Source organism: Heloderma suspectum, chromosome 3, assembly GCF_057233095.1.
Source record: "Heloderma suspectum isolate Gila_16-S chromosome 3, 16-S_ref, whole genome shotgun sequence".
Lineage (NCBI taxonomy): Eukaryota > Metazoa > Chordata > Lepidosauria > Squamata > Helodermatidae > Heloderma > Heloderma suspectum.
Window position 1 is genome coordinate 323,227,506 of NC_139460.1, and position 12,011 is coordinate 323,239,516.

The 12,011-nt window shown below is 49.2% G+C and overlaps 1 protein-coding gene across 1 annotated transcript in view; it reads left to right on the forward strand.

Annotated features, from left to right (window-relative positions):
* The window catches only part of ECEL1 (endothelin converting enzyme like 1), a 67,262-nt gene that overhangs the window by 33,128 nt on the left and 22,123 nt on the right, over positions 1–12,011 (forward strand). The window contains exons 3-7 of the mRNA XM_084847706.1: positions 1,855–1,923; positions 4,111–4,221; positions 5,712–5,804; positions 7,495–7,619; positions 8,183–8,405. Coding sequence (XP_084703832.1) covers positions 1,855–1,923; positions 4,111–4,221; positions 5,712–5,804; positions 7,495–7,619; positions 8,183–8,405 — 621 coding nt within the window. The remainder of the gene's footprint in view (positions 1–1,854; positions 1,924–4,110; positions 4,222–5,711; positions 5,805–7,494; positions 7,620–8,182; positions 8,406–12,011) is intronic.

Here is a 12,011-nt window from a genome sequence, read left to right on the forward strand (position 1 = left end):
TCAGATTATTATACATCTCAGCATCATGTGTTTGTTCTGCCTCATTTCTCGCCGTTATTATCTGAGGCTTTCAGTGGATAAAGTGGACTGCTTGTAGGAATTGTTAGCTAACTCTTTGAGTCTGGGATTTGGGAGCAAGCTAGAAGGCGATTTGCCTGACTGAGGGGCTTAAACCCAGGCACCTCTCCTTTTAGGAAGTGAGCACCAATGCCAGAGAGTCCTCCTCACCGTCTCTGCCTTGAAAGCAACATCCATAATTGTGTCTCTCCTGGCCCAAATCACCCACACCTCAGCGCAGACGCACACGGCACCATTGCCTCCCACAGGCCACAGAGAGAAAGGGCGAGGTTGGAAGGTGCAGGAAATGAAAAGATCCGGGAGAGGACGGAGGGCAGGGGGCACACCGAAGTGCAGGAAAGGCTCTGAGATATGACAAAATTAGCTGAAGGAGGGACGGACCCAGGGTGGCCTGATACCCGAGAATAGAGCTGCCGTCTCCTGCCAGTGAGAGGGTCCTGTCCTGGCCTCATCCTGGGATTTGCTTTAGTATGGAGCAAGACACATTTTGTGAAGCAGGGAAAACATGCTGTGCAGTGGGGAACTTGGTTTTTGTGCCGTTGGGATTGAGGAGAAGCTCGATGGTTGGTTGGTTGGTTGGTTGGTTGGTTGGTTGGTTGGTTGGTTGGTTTATTTAGGAATATTATTTCCTTTCAATCTTCATAATTAGCCCTATACGAATAGTAGATCAACATTCCCTCTAACAGCAGACTTGGATGGTCAACTGCCTATCTCTCTGAAAGAGAAATGGGGCCACCCAAAAATAAGGGGGTGGTTTCTACATACCCAAGGGGCTCCCTGGGGACATAGAAGTGCAGAGGTTTGTAAATGAAATGGAAAAGAGATGTTACACCCTGCCCATCGGCCTGAGAAGGAGCTGTGAGCTTCTAGACTTGGAGAAGGCAGTGATGGAGAGAGGTCTGCAGCCCCACTCAGCAGAATGGGAAGGACACCCCACCCACACAAACACAGCAGGGCTCACTTACCACATTTTGAAGTAAGCGCAGTAATACACGTTACCATCTAAAGAGGCCAGACCGGGGGGGGGGGGGCAGGGAGACCATTAAGTCCAGAGACTAAAATTGCCGAACTGACAGAATGTTGAGGATACAGAGAAGAGCAAATAGTAGAGTAACTCATCTAACTGTCTAGAGAGAGAACTTCCCCATTCATCTTGAACTTTCAGGAACCCTTGTCTTTGGTACTAGGGTGCCAGTTCGGAGTGGGGGGAATAAAACGAAGGGCAGGGGGAGAGAGGAAAATGGCCTGCTCAGGCCCCTGATAGTTTATAATAAGTATGCTGGACAGGGGAGTTTTAGGTTTGCAGGGTGGGTGGTGTGTATGTGCGTGCATATAATGTGGTTTAAAAACTCCCCTCCCCATAATATATGGGGACATTTCAGGAGGAAGGAAATGAAAAAGGGCACATTTTTTCTTTCCCACTCTCAAAGTCACCCCCATCATATAACAGTAAAATTCTCAGATTCGGGACTGGCAGTCAGCATGAAACCTGACCCCTCAAGTGCTCTGTAGCACAGCAGAAGGAGGTGTTGTAAGGGTGGGAAAGAAATAAGGTGTTCTTTTCCTTTCCTCTCCCTTTTAAGCAATTCCACCCCACCCCACCCCACCCCACCCCAGGCACACAATTAATTGCTCTTCTTGAATCTCAAGAGAAGCAATCAGGCAACTTTATAACATCTGCCTGGGAGTTGGGGGTCGGGGGAGGATGCAGGGAGAGAGGAGCCTTCTCTTCTGCGCAGAGTGAGTGCCTGATATATTTTCTCTCCACCTTGGCAGATCGATCAAGATGGGTTGACGTTGTCTGAGAGAACTCTCTACCTGGGACAGGATGAGGAAAGTGAAAAGGTGAGAGAAAAGTGTGTATACACAAGTAAATGTTCAGTGGTATGTTATGCCCACTCCCACCCCAGCCCCTTATGGGAATGTTCCTGCAAATAGGACTGATCCAGGTTTGAGAGAGGGTGGCAGGCTACCCCCAGTGGATCCTCCTTGACCACGGTTTTCCTGGCTGTTTGCTTATCTTCCAAAAGCAGTTGGGTTTGAGAAGCCGCCAGCCATTTTAATTTCCCACAATACGAACATTGGAAGCTGCTTTATCCCCTTGGTCCATCTGGCCCGGTATTGCCAACACTGACTGGCAGCAAAGGCTCTCCAAGGTTTCAGGCAAGAGCTTTTCCAGCCCTACCTGGAGATGCCGGGGGTCAAACCTGGGACCCTCTGCATGCAAAGGAGATGCCCTACTACTGAGCTATGGCCCCTCCCACTACAACCCCTCCCCAATGCCTTGGAGTCATGCTGCATTGGGCACTGTGGTGCATTGTGGGAAATTCAAAATGGTAGCAGGCATTCCAGCTGCTTCTCCCCCAGATGCTGTCACCAAAGAAACCCATGGCCAGGGAAGCAGGCGAGAGAGAGGGAAGGTCATGATAGGTGTCAAAGCCAGTGGGGCCAGGACAGGCCATTAGCACCGGAGAGCCCTGCCAGGATACTTGGACCCCAGCAGCTGCCCAAGGATGCTGGGGCTAGCGCCAGCCTTGTCCTAAAATGGCAGGATCTGGGAACACCATTGCTCTTACCCTCACAATACCTAGGTTGTCCTGTCCCTCAGGGCAGGCATTGAGGGTAGGCATGGTTAAGAACATAAGATGAGCCCTGCTGGATCAAACCAGGGTCCATCTAGTCCAGCATTCTGTTCACACAGTGGCCAACTAGCTGTCGACCAGGAACCCACAAGCAGGGCATGAGCACAACAGCACCCTCCCACCCATGTTCCCCAGCAACTGGTGTACATTGGCTTACTGCCTCTGGTACTGGAGGTAGCATATAGCCATCAGGACTAGTAGCCATTGACTCCCTTTTCCTCCAGGAATTTGTCCATCCCCCTTTTAAAGCCATCCAAACTGGTGGCCATCAGTACATCCTGTGGTAGTGAATTCCATACTTTAACTATGCACCAGTCAGCTTCATGGGATGACCCCATTGGGTTCTAGTATTTGAGAGAGGGAGAAAAATGTATCCCTATCCACATTCTCCACACCATACATAATTTTGTAGACCTCTATCATGTCTCCCCTAACCCTCCTTTTTTCCAAGCTAAACAATCCCAGCTGGTGTAACCTTCTCTCATAGGGGAGATGCTCCAGCCCCCTGATCACTTTAGTTGCCCTTTTCTGCACTTTTTCCATCTCTTTTCTTTAGGTGTGGTGACCAGAACTGTACACAGTATTCCAAGCATGGCCGCACCATAGATTTGTTTAGGGGCAGTATGATATTGGCAGTTTTATTCTCAATTCCTTTTCTAATTATGCCTCACATGGAGTTTGCCTTTTTTACAGTGGCCGCACACTGGGTTGACATCTTCATTGAGCTGTCCACCACAACCTCAAGATCTCTTTCCTGGTCAGTCACCACTAGCTCAGATCCCATCAGGCTATACCTGAAGTTGGGATTTTTTGCCCCAACGTGCATTATTTTACACTTGCTTACATTGAACCGCATTTGCCACTTAGATGCCCCTTCTCCCAGTTTGGAGAGATCCTTTTGGAGGTCCTCACAGAGGGCCTACACCCCAGCCAGGGCCTGCTGACAAGAGCCCATTAGAGTAGCTCCTCCTGTTCACCATAGCAAACTGCTTATTCAACTTCCTCTCACTGTGGCTCAGACAATGGTGGTGGTGAGAAAGAGAGGGAGCAGATACCACGTCCTACTTGCTCCCTGACTGTCTGCCTGGCAAGCAAGCAAACAGTAGCAAAGATGAGAAAGACGATGAGGAGTAATAGCAGCTGGTGACCATGGCGGTGAGAAGGCAGAGTCTCTGAGGGAGGGGCCCATGGCTCAGAAACCTGGAGCCATATGCAGAACATCAGAAGTAATGTCTATCAGCCTGGTGAAATGGCCATCAGAGCCTCCCCATGGCCGCTTGGAAATCCAAGCGGGTTGCCTGAGAAACATGCCCTCCGAGATATCTTCCAAGGGACCCACCTGGCCTAGCACTTGACTCATCAGTCCTTTCGTTGCTTCGTCCCTTCTCAGATCTTGGCTGCCTATCGGGTGTTCATGGAGCGTCTCTTGGGCCTGCTGGGAGCTGAGCATGTGGAACAGAAAGCCAAGGAGATCCTGCAGCTGGAGCAGAGGTTGGCCAACGTGAGTGTGTGTGGCATCCTCATCCTTCTTGACCACAGTGTAAGGCTAGGGCTTCCTAGCCAGAAGAACTTGCCAGATCATCTCCCAGCAGTGACCTTGGGTGGCAACTCATAGTCCCAACACCTTTTCTTAGACACCTTTCTCAAAAAACTCCAGGAGACTTACAACAGAATTAAAACGTACAAAATTTAAAACAGCTAAAAGCAATTATCCACAAAACGCTACTGCCCAATTAAATAATACCAGCACTAGCAGTGATGCTCATTTTACCACTTTCCCCAAGAGAGCTGGGCACACCTGTCCCATTCATGTCCAATCTTCCCTGTGCACATGCTGGCGGAACTGAAATGAATGTGCAGCAGGATGGGGAAATGCATTCACTCAGCTGTTACGTCTGCACCGGTGGGCATCCCTCAGAGGTTTTTAAATTTGTTATGGGCACCTGAAACACCAAAGATCTCAAAATCTGTATTGATCATCTAAGTTTTGAGCCAGAGATTCTTTGGGTGTTTTCAGGGAGGGGTTTGCCCGAGGCTGGGATGCTAAATTCCAGTGTTTGATAAAGCGGCGGGCTGCCTTACACTGGCTTAATGGTCATTCCCCCTGGGACCGAAGTGGTATAAAATGGATTTGTTGTGTAGACAGGGTAAGTGAGTGGCGGACAGACCATATGCTCAAAATTTAAAAATTCCAGTTTACAGAAGTGCTTATTTTGTTTAATTTAACAACAATGACAAAAGCCACTTGCATTTTAGCAATCAAATGTTGAATAGTTCTAGAAATTTAGCTCTCACCTTTCTCTACTCTTAAAGAAAGAAGAGGGCTTTCCCAGTAACTTTCAGGGCAATCAACTCAGACAGCCTTCTCCAACCTGGCACCCTCCAGTTGTGTTGGACTACAGACCCCATCATGCTAGCTGGGCATGATGGGAACTGTAGTCCAACACATCTGCATGCCCCAGAGTGGGGAAGCTTGGGCTTGGTAGTCCACTATTCTCTAACTAGCATGAAGAAAATGTATTTGTACTCATACAGTCAAATCTCCAAAGTCAAATGTAGGTAGATTGAGGGATCTCCACCTAAACAAAACAGAAAAGACAGCTGCACCAGTGTTTATAGTTCCTGATGCATTTGAATTATTGTCTCTTTATCAAGAGCAGTTGATTTCTTCAAAACTTCCAAATAATGCTTAGAACTCCTTGCTTCTCATTGATGGACGTTTTGAGGAAATGAATTGCCCTTGATAAAGATAAGATTCTAGGAACTCTAATCACTGGTGCCTCTGGCTTTTTCCTTTAGGCTTTTACAGCTGTCTTTTCTATCCCCTTTGCTGCTACTGCAGCTTTTGGCTGCCCACCTACTCTACCCTTGGAGTAATGGCCTAACGTGATGGGACACACGCAGCTCCCTACCTTCATGCCAGTTATGCTCCTAGGCACAGCCCAAGCAAAGCATCATCCAGTCCGTTTCCTCCCTCCGCCCATTTCACAGATCACGGTTTCGGAATACGACGACCTGCGCAGGGACATCAACTCGATGTACAACAAGGTGACCTTGGGGGAGCTGCAGCGCATCACGCCTAATGTAAGTTTGGGGTTGTGGAACTGGTAAGCATCAGGATTGGGGCAGACAGCAAAAGAAGAGGAGGTGTAGTGAGTCTCCAGTGGGCCAACACAAAAGGCTGGTGCACAACATTCCACTTGGTGGGACATAAGTTGTACGGACAAAAAAAGCTCCTTCTGCTTGCGCTGGAGCATTCAGTCCTTCTTGGCCAGCTCAACTGTTACAGTGTTATTATGGGTTTGGGGTTGGTCTGCATGATCTTTCAGGGATCCCTTACAGCCCAGTGCCTCTGACTGCAAACAGATTCAGGATCCCTTCCAACTGTAATATTTCTGTAAGTAAAGCTATCATTGTAGCTTCTGGGCATTGTAGCAACACCACTCAAAGACCCGACAATAGACAGATAATAGCTGGTAACCTTGATGTATTTGAAGGGCAGCCAGGATGGGCCGAGAAGGCACAGCTGATGGGCACAGGTATCTCATCTTGTCTTCTCCCACCAGATTATTCTGGAAGGGGGGTTACCTTTCTCTTCCCCCTCCGTAAGAAATGTGCTAACAGAGTCTGGGGTGAGAACAATAGCAGCAAGTCAAGTCAGTTGTGTAACAGTCAATCTGTGCCAGGGCCACCCTCCCATGAGACAAGATGAAGCCCCCACCTCAGGCGGTGGAGTGAGAGGAGCAGCAAATTGCACTGCTCCCCCTGTCCCTACCCCCACCCCTGGCCCCACCAGGAGAGCCCTGCCAGCCCTCTCCCACCATGGCATTTGCTGCAGCAAGAGAGTGGCTGGTGGGGCTCTCTGGAGCACCCGCTTGCCACCTCCAGAACTGTACAGGCGATCTCCTGGGTCATCCCTCCCATATCTGGCTCTGAGGAAGGACCCCTCAGAGCCAAGCATTTTGGCTTGCCAGACTTTCTGAAGAGCTGCGCCAGCTGCTTCTTCAGGCCGTGTGGCTACGTGGTAAAGGTAAGGGAAAAATGGGGCGGAGAGGCATGATACAATAAAGGTTAGGCTTATATCCCAGAAGTGTCTTAAGTCTCCAGTGACTAATGTCTTGGAAAGATGAACTCTAGATAAGTGCTGGAGTCCCTGATTTCTTGCTGCTCAGAAGTGGGGACATGTGCATAACAAGGTCGTCTTTAGCTTAGGGGCCCCATGCGCACTGCCAAGTGAAACTGGCAAAGTGGGAAACCACTCAGAAGAAGGAAAATGATAGCCATGTCTTACAAGCTTCATTGCTCAAAGCCAAAGACTGCCACAATCTAAAATAGCAAACAAGGCATTTCATATCATCAGATAATAAATATGTGCATCCAAGCATTGAATGCTGGGGAAAACTAAAGCATGCTGGTATGTTCTGTATTTGGACCTTGCCCATTTTGCCTCTGGCTCTACCCACCACTGAAATGCACCTTTGGAGAGCTTCTCCAAAACTGAATTTGGCCCTTGGGCTGAAAGGAACACCGTAAGTCTCCAGTGACCCATTTCCAAGGAACCTGACTCCTGGGATCCTCGCTCCACTGGGGTCAATTCTGAGAGGGTTGAATCCGGTTCCACACACTGCCCCATATAAGGCATGAAAAGGCAATTCACAAAGCCACCCACAGTCTGGAAGAATCTGGTGCTGCCGCGGCCATGTGGGCAGGAACGGGATGGGCTCCCGGGGACTCTTCCGGTAATAACGACTGCCGTTCTTTCTACCTCTGCCAGTTGAAGTGGAAGCGGCTCCTCGACAGAATATTCCATGAGAATTTTTCGGAGGATGAGGAGGTGGTGCTGCTGGCCACAGACTACATGCAGCGGGTCTCTGCACTCATCCACACCACGCCAATCAGGTAAGGAGGTGAATGGGGGAAGTCAGGTGCCACTCGGAAGAGCAGGAGGGGATGAAACCCTACGGGTGAGGCAGGCCAGCAAAGCTGCAGCACTTGATCCTGCAGAATATAAAAAGGTGGATCTCAGGAACAGGGAAATGCAGTGGAGGCTGGTGGCTCTGATATCAGCGGGGCAGTGAATCCGCCCCCAGTTTCAATCCGAACCAGTCAGAACTGTAAAGAGAGTTCTGACTGGTTCGGACTGAAACCTGGGGTGGATTCACCTCCCCACCGATATTCACACCTTGGATAGCTCCGTTAGAGTTGTGCCTGGTTCGGACTGAACCCGGAGCGGATTCACCACCCCACCGACATTCGCACCTTGGATAGCTCTGTTAGAGTTGTGCCTGGTTCGGACTGAACCCGGAGCAGATTCACTGCCCCACTGACATTGGAGCCAGCAGCCTCCAGTGGGGACATGAGTCACAGATTGGCTGTCCTCCACCCATCCCTTGCTACCCACCATGCCAAGACATGGCCGATTCCTGCCCTGAAGCCACCCCCTTGCGTTCATCCTCCTCCAGGGTCCTCCACAACTACATGCTGTGGCGCATCGCGGTGGTGCTGAGCGAGCACCTCTCCACGCCCTTCCGGGACGCCATCCACGAGCTCACCAAGGAGATGGAGGGTGCCGAGAAGCAGCTGGAGCTGGGCAAAGTGTGCCTGAGCCAGGCCAACAAGCACTTTGGCATGGCGCTGGGGGCGCTGTTTGTGGAGGAATACTTCTCTTCCACCAGCAAGGCCAAGGTAAGAACCGACCTAAGATGGAGGATGGCAGGGAAGCTGGGATTTGATAGGGTGGGGACGTGTTCTGGGGACACCCATGTCAGGACCCAAGGGTCGGAGGAGTATAGCTACTCTTCAAGCACGCCTGAGAAAATCCATACGTTTGGATGACAAAGAAGCAGCCATCTTCCCACCTCCCCCAAAATGCCCCTGGGAACAGTGTTACTACATAAAATGACACACTGCATAAAATACTGTAGCTGCAGCTGATCCTCGCCAGTTTCTTTATCTTAGTGTAAGCACATGGGGCCCTGAACCAGATCAGGACCACCATGCACATGTAGGGGAGGTTTAATCCTTCCCACTCACCCGGCCATTTCCTCTCCAATCCCGCCCCTGCTCAGACCAAAAGAAGAAAAAACTTCCATTGGCACCAATGGAGGAGTTTTCTCTCTTTTTTTTAGTCCCCATAGTAGAGGGGAATTTAGGGGACTTTGGGGGGATTTAAACCATGTGGACTGCAGCGCCCAATCAAGAAACACCATTTTTGTCTTATCTTAATTTATAGCTAACGGCTCATTCGTCTGAGTAGAATAATTTCCTAAAGACGACAACCATTGTTTTCATCCCCCATGTGCATGAAAGATTAAGGGTAAAGTCAGACAGGCATTCTAAATGTGGTGGAAAATGCTTGTTTTAACACCTGAGGCATTAGTTCTCTGGATGGAGAATGTGTGTTTAAACTACATCCTGACACGCTTACTTATTTCTTTAGCAGGCCACAGCTGTCCTTCGGTTTCTTTCAACAACTCCCTGGGCAGCTGACATGTTAAAACAATAAACTAACAAATACACTAAAAACTGAAGTGTTGAAATCGCAGAAATCACCGAGGCATGGCAGAGTGATAAAATCCAGCAGAACAATAAGGCAGTCAATTAAAACTCAGCTGCAGTGACATGAGGGAAGGCATGGGCAAAGAGGGAAAACTTGGGTCTTTGCCAGGTGCCCAAAAGGAATCAAGTTTGGTGCCAGGCGAGCTTTTCTGGGGAAGGCATTCCAAATGCCAGTGTGACCTAGTGGTTAGAGTGAGACTAACCTGAGACTGTGGAGACCCAGGTTCAAATCTCCCCTCACCCATGAAGCTCATTGGGTGAGCCTAGGCTGTTCCCTATCTCTCACTCTGACCTACCTCACAAATTGTTGTGAGAATAAAATGGTGGGTGGAGAGATTCTATCTGCTGTGTAACCCAATTCAGATGTTAATGTTCTGCGTAAAGTGAATGAACATGTGAGGGTGGAGAGCAAGGACAAGCTTGCTAACTTCACACACACGTAACTGGCCCCCTGGCCGCGGTTACCATTCTTGTATCCCCCCCACATGTTGAGGGCAAAGTCTGTAGCTGGGAGCCTTTTGCATCCATGTAGGTCAGACTTCCCCAGCTGGACACCCTCCAGATGTGTTGGACCAACTCCCATCATGCCCCATCCAGCATGGCTGGCTAGGGCATGCTGGGAATTGAAGTCCAACACATCTGGAGGGCGACAGGCTGGGGAAGGCTGGCCGTTAGCCTCTCCATGTGATTTCGATCCCTGGAAAGTAGAGCTTTTGACTAGATATGAGCACCTGAGATCAACATTTGAATGTGACACCTTGGCCCATGATCTATCATTGCTTACCAAACTGAAGGCAGCCTTCAGGTCAATAAAGGCCACACTCAAAACCCAGCTGCTTCTTCTGGAAAAAAAAAATCTGTTTCCCTTGGCCCAATCCTCTAATCAATAAAGAAGAGGCTTCACATACACTTTAGGCATTTTATGTGATCTATTAAACTGATTGCGCTGTAGTTACTGGCCTGTTTTTTATCGCTTTTCTTGTAAATTGGGATAGTAAGGCTGGAATCCCAGCCCGGCGTTATATGACCTCTGAGATTTGCAGCATCCAGGAGTGTGGCGGTTATGGGAAGCCTCCAGTCAGGACTGTTGTAGAAGATCAGTTCCAACAAATATGCCATTTTTGCTTGGGCCTTTATTATCGGCACGAGATGGTGGCTGCTCTGTAGGATGTCTTCTTCACTAAAAGGAGGCCAAAGATTAGGTGTGGTCAGCAACAGAGGGAAAAACAACCCCAAAAGCTGACCTCACTACCTGAAGTGGTGTAAGTTCTCTCACCCCAGGGTAGCTTGGTAACCTGTATCATACTACCAAGTAGCAAAGAGAAGTCCACATGTCAACCGCTCATGGGTCATTGCATGTGTGATGAAATGGCAGTCCGTATGGGCTCTGTAATGTGTGACACAGGAGGTAGCATTACTCCAGCTCAGACTGTTTGTCCCACTAGCCAGGGACAACCCTCCCATGAAGCAGGGTGTGGTGCCTGCATCAGGCGGTGGGGCAGGAGGAGTGGCGAATTGCACCGCTCCCCTCATCCCCCAAGAAGCCTTGCCACTGACACTGCCATTCCCCTGCTGCCTCCAGCGGGCGCTCTGGAGAGCCCCACCAGCCCACTCCCACTGTGGCATTTGCCACAGTGAGAGAGCAGCTGGCAGAGCTCTTTAGAGCAGCCGCCCACTCTCTGTTTGTCTTGTTGCACGAAAAGCCATGAGGTCAGAAGCAGAAGCTGTGGGGGTCTTGTGAGACTCAGGAGAGCTCACACAAGACCTGGGTGAGCTCTTGCAAGAGCTAGTGACCTCATACAAGAGCCCTGCAATCACTTATTCCAGATGCACGGCTCTCCGCATGATGAGGCAAAGGGCAGGGGGAGGTGGCAGCAAAGGTAAGGGGGGGCATGGGATGGGGGAACAGGGTCGGGGTGCAAGGCAGCATGGCGGCGGCAGTGCGTGTTCTGTCCTGCCCCAGCCATCCTTTACATCTCGTGCTACCTGATTTTTTTAACTGAAAATACCAGGAAACGTGGGGCTTCTGCATGCTAAACATTTATTTTTATTGGGCAGAATAAAACACAACACAAATAGTTAAAAGAATACAATACAATACAAATAGGTAAAAGAATAAGGCACAACACAAAACGGCAAATAGCACAGGAATAGATCAATAGAAAGTACGGCCATAAAAATCTAAAAACGAAATCTCTGAAATGTCTGGGAGAAAAGAGTGCTCTTCACCTGGTGCCGAAAAGATAATCAGTGTTGAGAACAATAATGAGGGACATTTAAGGCTGAAATCAGGGACTCCCCTCACAATAAGGAGTATTTATTTGTTTATACCATTTGTATACCTGCTTTTCAGGTGATATAACCTCCCAAAGCAGTTTGCAAAAAAATGAGATGAGGCAGTGGCAATAAAGACTAATAACCTTAAGAGAAGAAGACAGTGACGGAGGAGTGTTTAAAAAGCCAGACCATCTAACAATTTGACATGTACTGTGTTCGGACGATCTTAGCTGATTAAACAAGCCTTTTGCCCACACTTGTGGCATGAGCAAACAAACCAGGAAGTCTTCAATTAACCTTAGTTCCCCATTTTGTCCAAGCTGGGCTTCAGAACAAGCCAGGATATTAAGCCAACGTCAAACTGTGGTTTAATATCCCGGCTTGTTCAGAAGCTGTTAGTAACCATAGTTTACCAGTTTGGATGAAACAGGAAACCGTGATCCACTGAACACTTCC